Below are 18,120 nucleotides of genomic sequence, written 5' to 3'. Positions count from 1 at the left end.
CCTTCTGCCTTCTGGAAGCTCTAGTGAACAATGGGTTTTCTTGCCTTTTTTGGCTTTAAAAGGCCACCCACATTCCTTAGCTCATGGCCCCTTCTGCCATCTTTGAAGCTAGCAAGGTCAGTCTGAGTTCTTCTCACACTGCATTGATCTGACTTTCTCTTCCGCCTCCCTCTTCCACTTATAAGGACCCTCGTAAATATATTGGGTACACCTGGATATTCCAGGTTAATTCCCTATTTTAAGGTCAGCTGATTAGCAACCTTACTTCCATCTGCAACCTTAGTTCCTCCCTGCCATGTAACATACCATATTCATAGGTTATGAGGATTAGGGCATTGACATCTTTGGGGGGCTATTATTCTGCCCACTGCACATGATGACTCTTTCTACAAAGTAGAAACATTATAATGTAAAGTGGATAATTCTTCTGTGTTTTTTCATACGCATTTTAGTGGTTGCTTAAAGGAGAGCATACCTGAACTATCTGCCACCTGATGGTTGCATCATCTCGACAAAATGTAACCTCCTAGCCCCTTCATTCACCAACGAGATCTCTTGTTTATCTCCTAACATAGTCTCTCACCTCTCCACCCACCCATGATGTGGACCCTCTGTGCGCTGCATGCATAGTGCCGTTCTTCAGTGCACTTGAGCTACGTGCAACAGGTTAGGTACAATAAGATGTGTGTACTGTATGTGCAGAAGAGAAATGTGTATAGGGATGTGCATGCACACTCTTAACGATTCAACATGTTTTGCATTCATTCTTTCTTTTTCATTACCTCTGCTGTCCCTCCACCTCAGGCTCTGCCCTTATCACTTCACCCCTGCAGTAGCACCATGATCCCCTCCTCACCTCCCTGGGTTTTACGTTAGCCTTGCTCCCATCCATTGGGCCCACTGGTCCAAATCAGCTTTCATCCTATCACTTGTCTGACCCATGGCCTACAATGGATTCCCACTATTCTACTGCATTGAATCTAAATTCCTCGGACTGGTCTTCGAAGCTCATAACTGGTTTTTGTTCTGTCCACCCCCAATCTCCCCAATCTCTTTTCTCGTTATTCCCCTCTGTGTGCTGTAGCCAAGCAACTGTGCTTATCGACCTGCACATATGGTTTGCTTATTTCCGTGCTTGCTCTCTGCCTGTGAATACATGCTACTTCTCTCTGCTAATCCATGCCTATCTCTTCAAGACCCATCTTAACACTCTCTTGTGGGAAGCCAGTTCTGGTTAACCCCTTCCTGTTCTTTTGTTCTATGTTCCACACTAATCTACAAAATTACTTGCTATTAACTTTATTGTTGTTTTGAGTTTTAAAAATAACAGGTTTCATTTCTTGAATACTATAATGTATCAGGCAGTGTGCTAAGTAAGACATTCAACATACATTTTCTCATTTAATCTTGAATGGCAGACTTTTGAGACAGGCTTTTTCAGTTGAGGAAATCAGTGCTCAGACAGGGTAAGTTACTTTTTCAAGGCCACACATCTAGGAAGTGGTAAAGCTAGGATTTGAACCTGATCTGACTACAGAGTTCTATACATGTTCTGATGTTGTGTTTTAAAGCAGGTCATACATCTTTGTGAGTCTAGGTCTCCCCAGTAAGAGTGTAGCCCCTCCAGGGCAGCATTCATGCCCACAACTGTGGTTGGATCAGTCCTAAAAATCAGAATAGTGCTCCTTACTCAAGCAACACCCTACTGACTATGCTCTGCCTGTTCTTCCCAGAGCACTGGACCCAGAAGTAAGCAGTTCTCAAACCTGGCTGTACTACAGAATCACCCAGGGAACTGAAAAATAAATAAATCCTGATGCTCAAGTTGTATCCTGATCAATTAAATCACAATCTCTGTAAGACCCAGGCATCTGTATTTTCCAAAAGCTCTCAAGAAAATTTAATTGTGTAGCCAATGTTGAGAATCACTCATACAACAAAGAAGAAGATTCAGGTGGAAAAGCTATTTCTCTGTTTTAAATTTGTTTTATTTCTCAGGAAGCTACATCTCCCCTGCATGTCTGTCTTTCCTCCCGCTTCCCTACCTACCCATTTGGCTTTTTACCCAACAACACCTGAGAAGGGCAGCAATCATTGGCTGAGGTCACAAGCCAATTAAATATCAACTCTAGGCAGGTTCCTAAACCAATGGAAATCCTGTGAAAACACAGGTGGAAAAATTAACATATTAAAGCTTTCTGGATTCCACAAAAACAAAAATAAAGTAAATAATTTTCTCTTTTAGAAACAGCAAACTGTCCATCTCTTAATCTGCTAGCATCTCCTCTTGGAAAATCTTAAGGAAGAACAGTTGCACCTCCTCTAATAGCTTTCACCAGCTGGCAGGCCTGCCTCCCACCCACAGTGGTCACTGGGTATTCAAACAGGAAAGCTATGGAGTGGGTGGCTGGCCATAGCCGTCAGGCTCTCTTTAGGTGACAGCTGCTTGCCAGTCTGAAGGAGCTAATCTATGGAAAATGTTCTAAGGTTCTGAAAGAGGTGGACTCCGGGAGATAAAATGGGGACTAGGCTCTACCTGCTCACCATCTCCTTGGTTCTGTCCACATACTCAGACATCCCCTTCTCCATGATCCCAAGTGGGTGTACCTATGGCAGAGCTCCCCAAATGGTGTACACATATACCTTAAGCCTCTGGGGCATCCAGGCAGGGGTGCCAGAGTCTCTGGGGCTGGTCCATTTACCCTAGTATTCCACATGAATGTAATTTCCTATGTGTGCTACAACACAAGAAAGATTGGGAAGTGATGGCCTAAGGGTAGCTCCAAGTTCTCCGGTCCCCCTGCTCTCTGCTAAAGACCTCTTATGAGTTGATTGGATACTCCCTAGCTTTCCCTAACACTGGCTGACCTTAATATGCGGTCAAGATGTCATGTCCTACAAGGTTGAGATAGGAAAGAAAGATGAGCCCAAAGGGGCTCAGGGTCTGAACCACATCAGAATAACTGAACCTCACCTGACAGGCTCAAACTCTTTCTCGTTTACTTCTTCCTTTGTTTCCAAGGCCTGTCCATGGGGAGAAGTAGGCTCCAAAGCCAGTCTTACCTTGGCATCCATGATGCTGGTCTCCACCCGGGCCACACCCTGGTTCTCCCGAAACAGCTGGATCTTGCTGATCTTGCTGAACTCGGACAGCACAGTGGTGAGGTTGGTTTTGAGGTCAATAACATGGCTGATGCCGTGACGGGGTCCTACCAGGAGAGTAGTGGCTGACTGCTTCTCACCCTGGTGCCCAAGTGTGGTGGGCAGCATTCACGGGAAAAAAAGGCAGAGGAGGTGGGGGAGGAGGCAGGAGGAGGGAACAGAAAACAGGCATTGGACCAGTTCTGCTAGGAGGCCTGGAAGCATCTGGGGCTCAGTGCCAGGGGAGGAGGACAACTTTCAGGGGAAAATGGCCTGGGATTCTCCTGTTCTCAGGTCAGGGTCCTGGATCATTGGTCCAAATGGACACCTTAGCCTCAGCAGCAGGTTGAATGAAGTGGGAAGCAGCAGGGCTGGTTCCAGCAAAATCATGAAGTAGGCGAGGTTTGTTTCAGTGCCTTTACAGCATCCTCTTCCTATTAAGCTCCAAGGATTTTCCATTTGTTTCTGCAGACCACTTAAGGCCTCCACCCAGTGCTCTGCTTGAACAGGTGGCATCTTGTGTTTTCTCTTTATCACCCCTGCCCCCCACCCCGCCAATGACTAACGGCCACTCAAACATGTACTTCTCACCAGGTGCCAAGAGTTAAACTGACAAAGAATAACTCTGCCTAAGGTGTTAAGGGTTGACTGCTCAATGGCGGAACAGGAGGGGGTCTCTCTCCCTAAGAAGATATTTGCTCTTTGATAGGCACTATAGCAGTCTTTACCTAAAGGAATGGCCTATAAGAATTTTGGCAATGGCAAGGGTGTGGGGCGAGATGGAGGGAGGGGGCAGTGGGCTTTCGGCAATCCTCAAATTCCAGTATGTGAATGGCTACCTTTGTGCCTGATGCACTGAATTCATTTAAGTGGTCCTGGCAGGCTCCTTGGTGCCCTCTGTGGGCCCTTTCCCTGGTATTAGCATCACCCTGAGGAACCTCTTCCATCTGCTATACTTTGGTAAGCAGCTTTCCATTGGTGTGCCCTGCCAGCATGAGCATGACAGCACATTTCTGAGAGGATGATAAGCACCTGGATCCAGTCAGCAAGATGATTTGAATTTCCTTTCACCATAGCTCACTAGGGTAAACTAGCCTGGGGCACAGTCTTAGTGGGGACCAGGAGTCCCCACTCCTGAAAAGGATGTTGCTGCAGTAGAGGCCCTGGGCAGGCAGGGGGAAGTATGCTGACTCAGGAAGCCTGGGGTGGGAGGCTATAGGGGTATAAGGAAGGGAAATTCAACAGGATAGGGGTCAGCAAACTCTGGCCCATGGGCAAATCTGGCCCACCACCAGTTTTTTTATACAGCCCATGAAATAAGAAAGGCTTTTACACTTTAAAATGGTTGGGGAAAAGAATCAAAAGAACCATATTTTATGACATGTAAAAATCACATGAAATTCCAATTTCAGTGTCCACAAATAGAGATATTGGAACACAGTCACACACATTTGTTTATATATCGCCTATGGCTGCTTTCATGTCACAGTGGCAGGGCTGAGTATTTGTGACATGTGCATAGCCAGCCTACAAAACTTAAAATATTTACTATCGGGCCCTTTATGGAAAAAGTTTGCCAACCCCTGAAATTGAGGAAAGGGGACGCAAAAGGGTCATGAAGAGGTACTAAAAACAAATATGGCCTCCTACTTAACCATTTTATCAGAGGTGGGACCAGAGAGGGGAGAGGGAAAAGAAAGAGGAACAGGAGGGAAGGCCTTTAGAAATATCTGCTAAGAGAGAATGCCTCTCCTAAAGCTCTAATGGAGTCTCTCCTGCCCTCCACCCAAGGATAGTGCACACAGAGGTCTCCCTTCCCCCCAATCCCACTGCCCTCACTGACCAGGCCCACAGTGTTGAACAAAACACCAGTGAAGGTCGGAAGTTCATTCAGAATTCGAAGATACTGGAGCTTTGCCTGAATTGCAGAGCCCTGTGGAAACAACCCACCCAGAAATATGAGAAACTTGAGATACACAAAAGCAAACTTCCTGTTTTCTCAGGAAGGAGTGTCATCATCTTAGGACAGGCACTAGTCAGCAAGCCACACTGTGGGAGTGTGAGGAGACCTTCACAGAAACTGTAGGAATGTTCTGATTTGGACAGCTCTGCCTCTAGCATTCTAAACCCTCCTGTTTCCTCCAGAGCCTCATTACTTAAGAGTCCATCTTAATTGGGTTAACTCCAATTCTTTTCCTCAACTGTGACACCTCATCACATCTAAACCTCTCTCCTGAGATCCCCTATAGCCACTAGGTACTGGCCATCCCCAACCAGGGGTCACCCTCAATACCTTTAATCCTTAACACGCCCAAGTCCCAAGTCTACTCTTCCTTTGGCATTTCCTCATAGGAAAATCTTTATTAGTGGTAGCAACATCCCCTGGGCATTCCAGCTAGAAATCTCAGCGTCACACTGGATTTTCCCTCACCCTCTTTCCTGAGAAGGCCATCGGTCACCAAATCATCTTGATTCCACCTCCTGTCTCTCCAACCTATCCACCTTTCTTCTCTAGCCCAATGGTCATTGCCTTGATGTCCCCCACATGTGACTTCACTACTAACACTCTTTTCCTTCCACCCCTCCACACTGCCTAGTGAGAGCATCCTAAAACATAAGCTTAATCACATCAGCTGCCTGCTTAAACCCTTCAATGGCTTCCGGCTGCCTATAGGGTGACATATAACTTCTTTCCACAGCACACAAGACACTCTATAAATTGGCTCCCACCAACCTCTCTCCATCCTTCTCTCTAGGCCCCACCCTCCACCACACTACAGGTGTGTTCTTGAACTTTCTCTCCTGACTTATGCTGAACTATTTGCATTTCTTTCCATGTACTACATTCTCTCATAACCCTGGGCCTTTGAAAACAGTCTGCCTGGGAGAGTCTTCCTCTCTGCAACTCACGTATCTAGACAAACTCTTATCTGTCAGTCAAGACCCAGCTCTGGCCTCAAATACCTTTTCCACTCCCCTCAGGCTGTGCTGGGCATTCCTTCTGTATGCTTCCAGAGCACCCACACCTATTGCACTGCGTTGTGACTGACTGTCATGTTTCCCCAATAGCCTGTGACCAACTCAAAGGGGAAGGCCAGGCCTTCTTTATCTTTGTATCTCCAGCCAAAGCAATGGGGAGCCTCAAAAAAAAAAAAAACGTTTGCTGAGGAGATGGCTGGGAGTACTGATGTCCTCCTCTGGGAAGAAAACAATCCGATTAAATATGCACAGCAAGGTAGGAATGGCTTGACTCTCTGGGAGAATTTGCATCTTCAAAGAGAAGTTAGTTGGTAATGCAAGGAATCTGGAATGGGTAGAATGTATGAGGTGACTGTGTCCTGTATCTATATCTGCATGCTAATTCCAGTAGCTCACAACACTGACCTGCCTTTGGGGCACAAGCAGACTGAGCTTTACAACCGGCCTGCAGGGCTGGGAAGCAAGGAGTGGGAGTTCCTCAGAGGGCACCTAAGAAAGTGCTGGAGAGCACAGCAGTGACCTGAGCCCTCCACTCTGCCAGTCACCCATTCTCCAGGTAAGGTCTTGTCTCACAGGGCTGGACTTTTATCTCAGAATTCCCTGTCTCAGGACTGATGAATTAGAAAGCTAATGCGTAATAGAGTAGTCATTTCCATGGAAAACATGTGCTGTCCACATGACAGGGTTGCAGGTGCTCAGCTAGTACTTACTAAATGGGTGAAATGACCTGAGAATTTTCTCCTCCTACATCTCGGTCCCTTTACTTTGGAGACCCTGGGCTCTCTCAGTGATTGGCCACTGAGGTGTCTCTGGGGGAGGCTCAAGTTTTTGGAAAACCCCTCTCTGCAATTGTCTGCTATATCTGGCCAAGCTGGATGTGTATGCAAGTCGAAAACAGTGGGGAGCTTCTGGAGAAGAACAGACATGCAGGAGCACCCATGGCCACTAGTGTATGAGCAGGGTTCTCAATGATCTACTCTGGGTACCTTGGTGCCACTGGAAGGATGTGTTTGGTGCGCCTTCAGTTGCTGAGAGAGAGATTTCCGGAGGTTCTTTTCTTTGATGCCCTGCAGGAGGGAGGGGGGAAGAAAGGGTTCCAGGCCCCATTCCTTCCTGAAAGCAGAAGAAAAGTAAGAAATTAGTGAGACAGACAAACTGGGACAGATGAACAAAGGTGGTAAGACAGAAACCAAATGAATCTGAGAAGCAGAGGTGGAGGAATAGAGCCTGGGAGAAAGAACAAGAGAAAGAGGGATGGGCGCAGGACAATTATAGTGGACACAGTTCCCTAAAAGAAGCAATAGCTCAAGTACATCATGGTTTAGGTGTGAGAAACTCCAGTTCTCACTCCCATCCCAAACCTACATTCCTGAAAAGCACAGCAAAGCTTGAACATTGCACCTCTTCCTTACACAGCTTTAGAAGGGCCCCCATCCCAAGGGCCCAAGAACAACTCACTCTACATTCTTGAGTGAAATCTTCTGACTAGGTCGAGTGGCTGAAACAGTGATATAGATATGGAGGGCAGCAAGGCCCAAAAGCATCTCCGGCTTGGGGTCCATTCCAAAGCGTTCCCGGATAACATCATTCCGACTCTGCGAGAGAGGGCAGTCCAAATCTGTCAGTTAGAGGAGACATTTTTCCCCATCCCACCTCCATCTACTCTCTTCCATCCCAGAAAAGCATCCTGGTGTCAGTCTTCATAGATCAAAGGGAAGAGGAAAGTTCTGCCTTTGCGGAAGGGGTAACAAGATGAACCTCAGGTCACAGAGACACTATTCACTTCATTCAGTAGATATTGAACAGCCTCCTTTTCAGTGAAAGGTTTGCACAGTGGCAAGGCACAAGTGGGCAGAAGTGTAAAAGTAAGACATGGCATCACTCCCTTTTTTCTGTTAGAAGAGATCCTCCCTGCCTTTTCTTGAGGGCCTATACTCATCCCCCAGCCATATAAGGTTCCTCTACTAGGTCAAATAGGAACAAAAGAAGAGAGACATTTGGAGGGGCTCTCTATAGGGCTCTGGCCCAGAAACCCAGGATGAGATATGTATTGCAGAGATGGGGCAAATATTCTGTACCTTGGGATCTGAAGGTCAAAAGCAGTAGTAAGTCAGTCTTCCTTATACTATCCTAAAAGGGGTCCCCTAGAGTTACTGGCCAAGGGCATGTTGACAATACCAAACCCCAGAGGGTCAGATTCCCAGCTATCAATGATTCAGCCTGAGCTAGACCAGTTGGCCATTGTATTGAGGTGGAACCAGGATGAGCTAAGGGATTAGAGAGCCATGGTGGTATCACTACACAGAGGAGAAAGTGGAAGAGGAATGTTTCATCAATTATAATCTATGTAGAAAATCCAATGGAATCTAAAAAAATAACTACTAGAACTAATGAGTTAGCAAGGTTGCAGGATGTAAGATCGATATACAAAAACTAGTTGTATTTCCACATGCTTGCAGTAATCAAAAATCAAAATTAAAAATCAAAACCAATTACCATATCATCACAAATATGAAATGATTAGGGAAAAATCTGTCAAAATATGTGAAAGATCTGTACACTGAAAACTAGAAACATTGCTGAAAAAAATAAGGAAGTCTTAAATAAATGTAAAAATACACTATGTTCATGGGTTTGAAGAATCAATATTATTAAGATGTCAGTTCTCCCCAAATTGATCTATAGATTAAACACAATCCCAACCAGAATCGCAGCAGGTTTTTGGCAGAAATTAATAAGCAAATTCACATAAAAATGCAAAGGACCCAGAATGGACAAAACACCTTTGAAAAAGAACAAAGTTGGAAGATAAACACTACCTGATTTAAGACTTATTGTCAAGCTATCATAGTCAAAAGAGCGTGATGTTGACATAAAGATAGACAGGTAGATCAAATAGAAGAGAGAGTTCAGAAACAGACTCACACGTATATACACAACTGATTTTTGACAAAAATAAAAAGGCAATTAATTCAGTGGAGAAAGGATAGTCTTTTCAACAAATGGTGCTGAAAAATGGTATATTCATATGCAAACACCCACAAACTTTGATCAATACTTTGTGCCACATATAAAAGTTAACTCAGAATGGATCACAGACTTACAAGTAAAGCCTAAAATGATAAAACTTTTAGAAAAAATAGAATAAAATCTTTGTGACCTTGGGTTAGGCAAAGATTTCTTAGATATGACACCACAAGCACAATCCATAAAGGAATAAATTGACAAATTGAACTTCATCAAAATTCAAATTTTTGCTCTATAAAAGACATTGTTTAGAGACTGAAAAGACAAGCCTGGGAGAAAATAACTGCAAATAACAAATCCAACAAACAACTTATATCCAGAACACATAAGTAACTCTTAAAACTTGGTAACAAGGAAACAAAAAACCCTAATAAAAAAGTGGGTGAAAATTTGAAAAAATACTTCACCACAAAAGAGGCAGGATGGTAAATAGGCACGTGAATGGATGTTTACCATTATTAGTCATTAGGAAAACTCAATTGAAAACTACAATGAGATACCACTGAACACTATTAGAATGACTAAAATAAAAAAAAAATACTGACAATACCAAGTGCTGATGAGGATGTGGAGAAACTGGGACTCTCATTCATGGCTGGTAGGAATGTAAATGGTACAGCCACTTTGGAAAATGGCATTGTAGTTTCTTTAAGAAATTAAAGAAAGACCTACTAGATGATAAACTATTCCATTCTTAGGTATTCACCCAAGGGAAAAGAAAGCATATGTCATACAAACACTTGTACGTGAATGTTTATAGAAGCTTTTCTTGTAGTAGCCAAAACCTAGAAACAACCCAAATGTCCATCAGCAGGTGAATGGACAAAATGTGTTTTGGTACATTCATACCATGGAATACTACTCAACAATAAAAAGGAACGGACTACTGGTACACACAACATGGATGGATCTCAAAATCATTATGCCAATTGAAAGAAGCCAGACAAAAATAAGTGTGCATACTGCATGATTTCATTTATATAAAACACTTGAAAATTCAAACTAATCTATAGTGACAGCGAGTCAGTGGTTGCCTAGAAATGGGATGAAATACAAAGGAGCCTGAGGAAACCTTTGGGGGTGCTGGATATGTTCAATATCTTGATTGTGGTGATATTTTCACGGGTATGAACATATGTCAAAGTTATCAAATTGTACACTTTAAATATGTGTAGTTTGTTATGTGTCAATTTGACCTCAATAAAGCTGTTCAATATAAAAAAGAAGGAACAATCAATAATATTATAATTATGTATAGTGTCAAATGGGTATTAGACCTATCAGATGAGCACTTTATGAGGTATACAAATCTCTAATCACTATGTTGTACACCTGAAACTAACATAATATTATATGTCAACTATAACTGAAAAATAAATTTTGAAAATAATCTAAAAAAATTTTTTTAAAAGGAAGAAGGAATACAGCCTTAAGTCCATATCATCACAAAGAGGAGAGAGAGGGTGGACATGTTTTGTTACCAAATTCCAAAATATTTGAATCAAGATGATCCCTGGAAGCTTGAATGAAGAACTTTAGGGCAAATAAAATGAGAACTAAACTTATAAAATTCACAGAAGAAGCACAACTCATTGTTCCCTAGAATGCTGGTAAAGGAACCTGAGGCTGTTTGAGGAGTTTTCCTAACATTTTAGGTTGTCAGAAGGGGCAGCAAGGACAACCACAGTGTCTCACAGCACATATCCAGGTGTTACCATCAGAGACATCATCAGAGATGAGTTTTGAGGGTTTTATTTACCCTCTCATCAAGCATTCCGTATGTCCTATGGCACCTAAAACTCAACACATCCCCAAAGTAACTCATCTCTTCCCCAAACCCATTACAGTACCTATATTCCTTAATTTGGGCAACGATACCACTTTATCAATCGTTGAGTTAAAGCTCATCGATTCTACCTTTTAAATATCTCTTGAATCCCACCCCACCCCCTCCATCACTGCTCTGATTCCAGCCCCCATCATTTCTCCTCTGGATAACTGCAATAGCTCCCTAGCTGGTGTACTTCCTTAGTCTTATGCAGTCTGTCAAAATCATTCATCTATCAACATTTCTGTACCCACACCCCATAGCAGGGTTTCTTTAGCTGCACATTAGAATCACATGAGGAATTTACAAAATGTCAATGTTCAGATCCCATTCCCATAGATTTTGATTTATTTGGTCTTGGGTAGGACAGAACATTTTTTCCCCCAAAGCTTCCCAGGTAATTTTAATGTGTAACTAGGGTTAAGACCTGCCACCCTAAGGCACTGGTTCTCAAACTCCTTCAGGCATCAGAATTCCCTAGAAAGCTTGTTAAAACAGATTGCTGGGCCCCACTCACAGAGTTTCTGATTTAGTAGGGCTAGGCTGGGGCTCAAGAATTAGCATTTCCTACAAGTTTCAGGCTGATGCTGCTGCTATTGGTCCAGGGACACTTTGAGAACCACTGTTCTAAATCATTTTAAAGCCTGTGCTTGCCATGACCTATCAAACCCTTTACTACTTGCTTCCTTTCATTCCCATTTCATTTCCTACTGCTCCTTACCTCACCGTCCTCACTCAAGCCATAATAAATTACTTGCAATTTTCTCATCATATCATGCTGTTTCTCGCCACCAAAACTTTGTAGATCCAAGACTTTTTGCCTAGATTGTTCCCCTTCCACCACATCTCTGCATACAGCAAATATCTACTCATCCTTCAAGGCTAAGAGCATACATGTGTCACTTCCTCTGTGAAGCTTTTAAATAGGAAGGCTATGGAGAGTTGGCAAACTGCTTCCTGGGTGCCCCTTCTGACACTGTACCTTGACATTATCTTAGTGCCTGTCACACTGTCTTATATTTATTTGTGCACATATCTATAAGCTCTAGTGTGTCAGACAGTTCTTTGTTCACCCTGATTGACAGCGCTGTGCACAAGGCCTGGCCCAGAGTAAGCACTCGGCAAATGTCCCTGGATAGAGTGAATAGGAAATCATTTCCTTACTGGTGCTAGGCATTGGGGGTTGGGACCCCCTGTTATACAAATGGACTTGTTAAACCTTGGGATCCTGTTATGGTTCCAAAGACACTGATATTGCTTGCTCCTGAAAATTAGCGAGATCCGTCTAGACTAACAGATATGACTTTGAGCTACAGCCAGCTCAGGCCACCAGAGCTAACTTGGCCATGGCATACAATGATAGCAGAAAAGAAAAGGGCCTTCAGAGCTACCTGGAGTTGGAAAAACTTATGTTGCAATAGCTGAATAGCCTGCCTGCTTGTTTGTTCATTGGTCTATCTGTGTATCCCCAATCAGACTCTACCTGGATGTACAGGTACTCGAAAGCAGCAGGATCCCGACGCAGCAGCTCCACAGGGTCTTTGGGAAAGAAGCTTATTCGGAAGAGGCATTTCATTCCTTGATAGTGTGTCCTCTGTACCACCTGGATCCCAGGGATGAGCGGTTGGAGGCAAAAAGATCTGGGAATTAATGGCTGTGCTAGTGGAAGCCAGCTCAGTGTGTCCTCAAGGCGAGGCTTAGGGCAGAACAAGGGTGCTGTTTACCACTCTGTCTCCCTCCTGGCCAATTCCAATTACCCCTAGAGAAAAGTGATGAGGAGCGAGGTCTCTTCTGCCTTTCTGACACAAGTGACTACAATTTTTGAATCACTTATCCAGGACATGGCCTTTATCAACAACTGGGTCTAACACCTAAGGTACTAGTTAGGAAGGAAGGGCTCCTCGGAACTTCTCTGACTCTTCTTCCTATGGGGCTAGGGCCTTTACCTTGCAGAGGGGTTCAACCCCAAGCAAAGGAAGTTGCTGACTAGAAGCTAAATCAAAGGTTCAAAATCCCATTCAGAGATACAGATATACAAGTTGGCAATATATCAGTAACTGCTGAAGCTGGCATGGGTAATAAGGATTCCTTATATAATCCTTCTACTCTTTTGTATATTTGAGATATTTTTGGCAATAAAAAGTTTAAAATCCTATTCAGAACAAGAGATCAATAGGATTCAAAAGACTTCTTGAGGGGTGGAGAGGCGCTTAGTCGTCACTCCAAGCAGGACACTCACAACTTTCCCTTCATAGGTGGTAACCTGTTAGTCCCTGGATTGCATTTGGATTGCATTTTTTCTTTCCAAAATCCTTTCATTTTTTTGTGTGATTTTTGGCTTTTGTTTCATTTCCATTTAGGCATTTCTTCCCAACTTCCCCTCTTCAGCTTTTTCCTCCCTCTTTGGGAATATTGATTGGTGCTGGTTGCCACTCCAGCTCTTCCTGGTGCTTCACCACTGGTGAAACACAATGCAGAAAATCTGAATTTCCCCGGCCTATTTCCATATGGCAAAGGCTAGAATGATAAGACACTTTCTCCTACTCTCCCTTGAAAGTTGGTGTGGGTGACATGCTGCCCATTCTTGGTCCTACTCAGTCCATTCCCAGCCCATACTTGTCCTGGTCTCACTGATCTCACTAGACTCTACATGCTGACCCTTCCATTACAGCCTTCATCTGAAGGTCAAGTTTCCTCTCAGAGGCAGAAAAGTCTAATGGGGACAGCTTCCAGGAGACAGGCAAGTAGACACTGTTTTTTTTTAGCTCAGCATTCCAGGATCTGTGACCAAGAGACCAAGACAAACAATCTTCATGCCCTTTTTAGGTCACAAGGGACACCACCAAAAGCCCTCCGGAGGTAAGTAGTACAAACCTCGATTGAGACCTGTGACTCCTGGGAGTTGGCTGAGCATATAATTATGAATTTTCCAGAAAAAAAGTATGTAGGGTCCTCTTCTCTAGTAGAGGCCAAATGCAAAGCTATCAAGCCAGGATAAAAGAGTTACTTACATAAGCCAGGGGCTGCTTATCCTGGAGAAGCAGGAACTTGTGGTTCTGTTCTGGCCCAACATACTCAAGGACAAGAGCAAAGTGCTCAATGTACCTCAGGGAAAGACGGTCCTGTAATGTCATCATCACATCCTGTGGAATAGAAAAGAGCCTTGAGAAGGAGATCCATTCAAGCACAAAGATACCCTAAGCACCAAACATGGGAGAGCAAGACTGAATACAAAGAATGATAGTCCTGGGGAGAAGGCTAAGACAGAAACACCAGCCTTTATTGTGGCCCAGGCAATGTGCTCCAGGATGAGGAGGCTGATGCATGAGTGCTATTCAGAGGACTGAGCCCTGATGAATACCATAGGTACACAGTGGGTGGGGAGGAGTATTTATGAACTTGGCCTGGCCAGGCATATAGCTGAGAAGATCAAGGATGGACCTCCTTTCCTCCCTCTCTCCTTCCTTTCAATAAATTATTTCCTGAGTGCTAAGTATCAAGCACTGTGCTGGTTCTTCTCCCACCTGCTCAAGTAAGTCAGAATCTTCGCTCTGATTTGTCCATCTAGTCTTTATTTAGGAATTTAAAAAAGCAAAAAACACAATTATATGATTAAAAGTAGACTATTTCTGGATTCGAAATCTAAATCAAATGACTTGAGTTACTGGCAAAATGTTCATTTTTGATCGTAGCTGGCTTTTAGAGATAATCAATTTAGCAACTTGAAAAATGTGTTGGTGCAGAGAAACTACGTCACTTCTTCTGGGCTCTGTCTGCTCTGCTGCCCTACTTTTTATATTAGGGTGTCTGTAAACCTACCTGTGAGGGCTGTCCACACGTCAGTTTGACACTTCAGCTATCTATTTGTTGCGACTTTGGCCTACATAGTGCTCCAGTGTTTGTGTTTGTGGAGTCAGCATTGCTCAGCTTCCAAAGGCAGGGAAGAAGCAGTCTTGGGAATGTGAAGCTCCCTTATGGCCAGGGCTGCCAAACAACCCCCTCAGTGAACATGAAAAGATGTTGAGCCATTCAAATGTTCAGCTGGAAATTGGTAGGTACTTGAGAATATCTCTTTGTATTATCTAAGTAGTCACAGAGGGACCAGTGTTGTTGGAGCTCTGGCAGGAACAAATGAGGTTTTCTTTGCAGTTCAGCTGCTTTGGGATTGTGGACAGCCAAGCCAGTGATTGCCAAATGGTGTTACAAGTATAACGGCTTCTGTGCCAGGCTGTCAATTCACCCAGGTACCTCTGTGAGTCAAATGGCTTGGAAGCCTGTCCAACTTCCAAAGAATAGCCAGTGAACCCTCCCTGAAGTCAGGATGAGATCGCAAGCCAGGGGGCACTGCTGTCCTAGAAGGCTGGGGTTACCTGGAAGCAACAGTGGTGGTAATGTTGGGAGGGAGGAGAATACTTGGAGAAGGCTCCAAGGCAAAAGAGAGGAATAAAGACTCTAGTGTGAGGACAGATCTACAAGGGACATAATTACCCATGAATAAGCACCAAGGAGGATTCTGACAAAGAGATATCCACATTTAGAGGAGGGGCTTTTGGACTCCTCTGGGTTGCCTAGTTCCATTTCAATGCTCCTCCCATAGACTGAGATATTCAACAGACAAGAGACCATCCAAGGTACCTGAAGGAGTATGTTTTGGTCCTAGGTCCCAGGGGGGCCCACCCAGGCATAAGCCTTCCAAAGAAACTCTTGGTTCAATCAACACAGGATAGGCCCAGTGTTTTGTAACTTGGGTGCTACTGGCACTTTGGGTAGGATAATTCCTCATAATTCAGGGACTGCTCAAATTCATACAGGACACTTCACATCTCTGACTTGAGACACTAAATGTAGTAGCACACCAAACCATGGAGATGACCAAAAATAGCTTCAGACTTTCCCAAAAGTTGTCTGGGAGGGGACGGTGCCAACCCTGGCTGAGAACCACTGGCAAGGCCAATTCTGAACACCTGATAATTCCTCTTAGGGAAAGTTTCCTGGTCCAGGGGTTTCTTGGCCCCAGCATGGGTACCTCAGGACGGCTATGGGTCAAGGTAGATCTTCTGGGCAGGTGCTGTAGTTGCTCAGCAGTCTGGACAGCCTTGGTTACATAAAACCATTCATTCTGGAAATGGCATTTTCTTACTGGAGAGAGTCCAGAAGAAGCAAGAATGGATATTTCTATCTCAGAGTAGAGATTAACCTGGGGGTTATTCGTATTATCACCTCTCCTCTTCAGGACTAAGGGAATCGCTACAACTTTTAGACACCTGGCTGAGCCATTCAGAATCGCAGCTCAGAAATTTTTCTTCCTGGGAAAGGAATAGTCAAAGGGACTTGTTGCAGGACTTTTCAAATTTTGGTGCTTAAGCTATGCTTGTAAGAAGCAAGGCATGGCTAAGCTAATCTCCCAAGAGATTGTGTTCGTTGATTTCTGCATTTAAACTTGTGTAAGTGTTATTGTATCAATATAAATCATCTTTGCTTTATAAGTGGTTTAATGATCTCTCTCCTTAGTCCCTAAGATCCCTGAAGAACCTAATGTAACACCTACACAAAGCAATTTACAAGATGTGTGTGCAACATGTGCATGCACACACATGTACTCATGCACGCACATGTACATGTGTGGCATGCACACATACACATTTACGATCACTCACACACAGGTGGGCATGCAAATTTCCCCTAAAAACCTCATCCAAGGGCTGTGTTTTTGTAGCTTGGTGCTCACAGCAGCAGGAACACAAAGGCCACCTTGCTCTGGCAGTGAGCAGCTCTGTGTAGACTCAAAGGAACCCAGAGACCAGCAGTTGTGTGTGCTCCAGAGAGGGCAATGCTGACCTGAGAGAAGAAACTCTGTATGTACCTTAACTGTGGTCCGGCCATCAAATGTGAATGACTTGATCTGCCCATTTTCTAAGAAAACCTTCAGGACGTTGGGGATGAGCAGAAGAGCTTCTTTCTTCATCATTTTCTGGGAACAGACAGTGGGGAAAGGACGAGGAGAGGGGCTCATTTAGAAGGATAAGAGACACCAAAAGAAGGGTGTAGAAAGGAAGAAAAAGGAGTGAGTAAAGAAGACAGAAAGCCAAAGATATGGAAGGACAAAGAAACAGAGGAAAGAGCAGTTCAATAACAATGTTACATGGAGACCAGAACCAAATTCTCCAAGACATTGGGCCATATCAAAAGTTCACCATTTCATGTCACAATCCACCTGCTTTCTACTGTGGCTTAAAGCTCCACAACTTGGAGTTGTGCTTGGTCCATAGAGACTACCACACACAGAAGGGGTGATGGGAGGTCTCCTTAGAAGCACACCTCATTCACGTGCTCCTATGTCATGACACCTCTCTTTCCACCATGCCCTTCACACATCGAGATCACTTTCAAGTACATGCCTTTGCTCTGCCATTCCCCCTCCCCTGTGGCATCTTAGGTCCTTTCTGACCTGGACCCTGCCAACTTCCCCAGAATCATATCTTGCCATTCCAAGTACCCGCACTGTTCTTTTATGCCTCCAGAACTCTGACAAGTCATCATTCAGGGACTGTCTCACTCTCTACAAGATACTTAGCATCTCTGACCCTAAGACACTAAATTCCAATAGCATACTAAACCATGGGGATGACCCAAAACATCCTCACACATTTCCAAATGTTCTCTGAGAGTGGATACTATTGATGCTGATTGAGAACCACTGGCAAAGCTCATTTTTGAACACCTGTTATAACTCCCTACCAAAAGTTGTCCTGGCCCAGGTGTTTATTTATAGAGTGGTGCATGTTAAATTCTCAATAAATATTTGTTAAATAAAGACTGTTCCCTTTGCCTTCCTTCTTCCTTCCTTAGCGAACTCCTACTTATCCTTCAAAAGCCAGTTTAAATATGAGTTCTGTAAAGTCTTGTCCAATACTATTAGGTACATGGACCTGGTGTTCCCATGTGTTCCTGTAGTAACTGATATATACCTCTTTCAGTGCTCTTCTCATAGTTTGACAAATGTGAACTCAGAGCATAATAATTATGTTCTACTCAATCTTTGTAGTCCTAATATTGAGTAGAGTTCCTCGCACACAGTTGGTGCTCAATAAATGGCTGTGGAATATCTTAGCAGTAGGTGTTTAATATGTGCCTACTTGAAGGAT

At 43.9% G+C, this 18,120-nt stretch overlaps 1 protein-coding gene across 8 annotated transcripts in view; it reads right to left on the bottom strand.

Moving 5' to 3' along the window:
- Nucleotides 1-18,120, bottom strand: part of FRMPD3 (FERM and PDZ domain containing 3) — a 130,330-nt gene that overhangs the window by 22,515 nt on the left and 89,695 nt on the right. For 7 of the 8 annotated variants that reach the window (XM_036226669.1, XM_036226677.1, XM_036226675.1 and 4 more), the window contains 7 exons: nt 16,839-16,946; nt 13,987-14,118; nt 12,459-12,578; nt 7,579-7,715; nt 7,107-7,233; nt 4,985-5,074; nt 3,064-3,243 (listed from right to left, as the gene is read on the bottom strand). In XM_036226669.1, the coding sequence (XP_036082562.1) occupies nt 3,064-3,243; nt 4,985-5,074; nt 7,107-7,233; nt 7,579-7,715; nt 12,459-12,578; nt 13,987-14,118; nt 16,839-16,946 (894 nt within the window). Of the gene's footprint in view, nt 1-3,063; nt 3,244-4,984; nt 5,075-7,106; nt 7,234-7,578; nt 7,716-12,458; nt 12,579-13,986; nt 14,119-16,838; nt 16,984-18,120 lie in introns of all 8 variants that reach the window. The other variant, XM_036226673.1, reaches the window with a different exon arrangement.

This window comes from Rousettus aegyptiacus, unplaced genomic scaffold, assembly GCF_014176215.1.
Source record: "Rousettus aegyptiacus isolate mRouAeg1 unplaced genomic scaffold, mRouAeg1.p scaffold_m13_p_9, whole genome shotgun sequence".
Lineage (NCBI taxonomy): Eukaryota > Metazoa > Chordata > Mammalia > Chiroptera > Pteropodidae > Rousettus > Rousettus aegyptiacus.
This window is presented reverse-complemented; position numbering and strand designations above follow the sequence as displayed.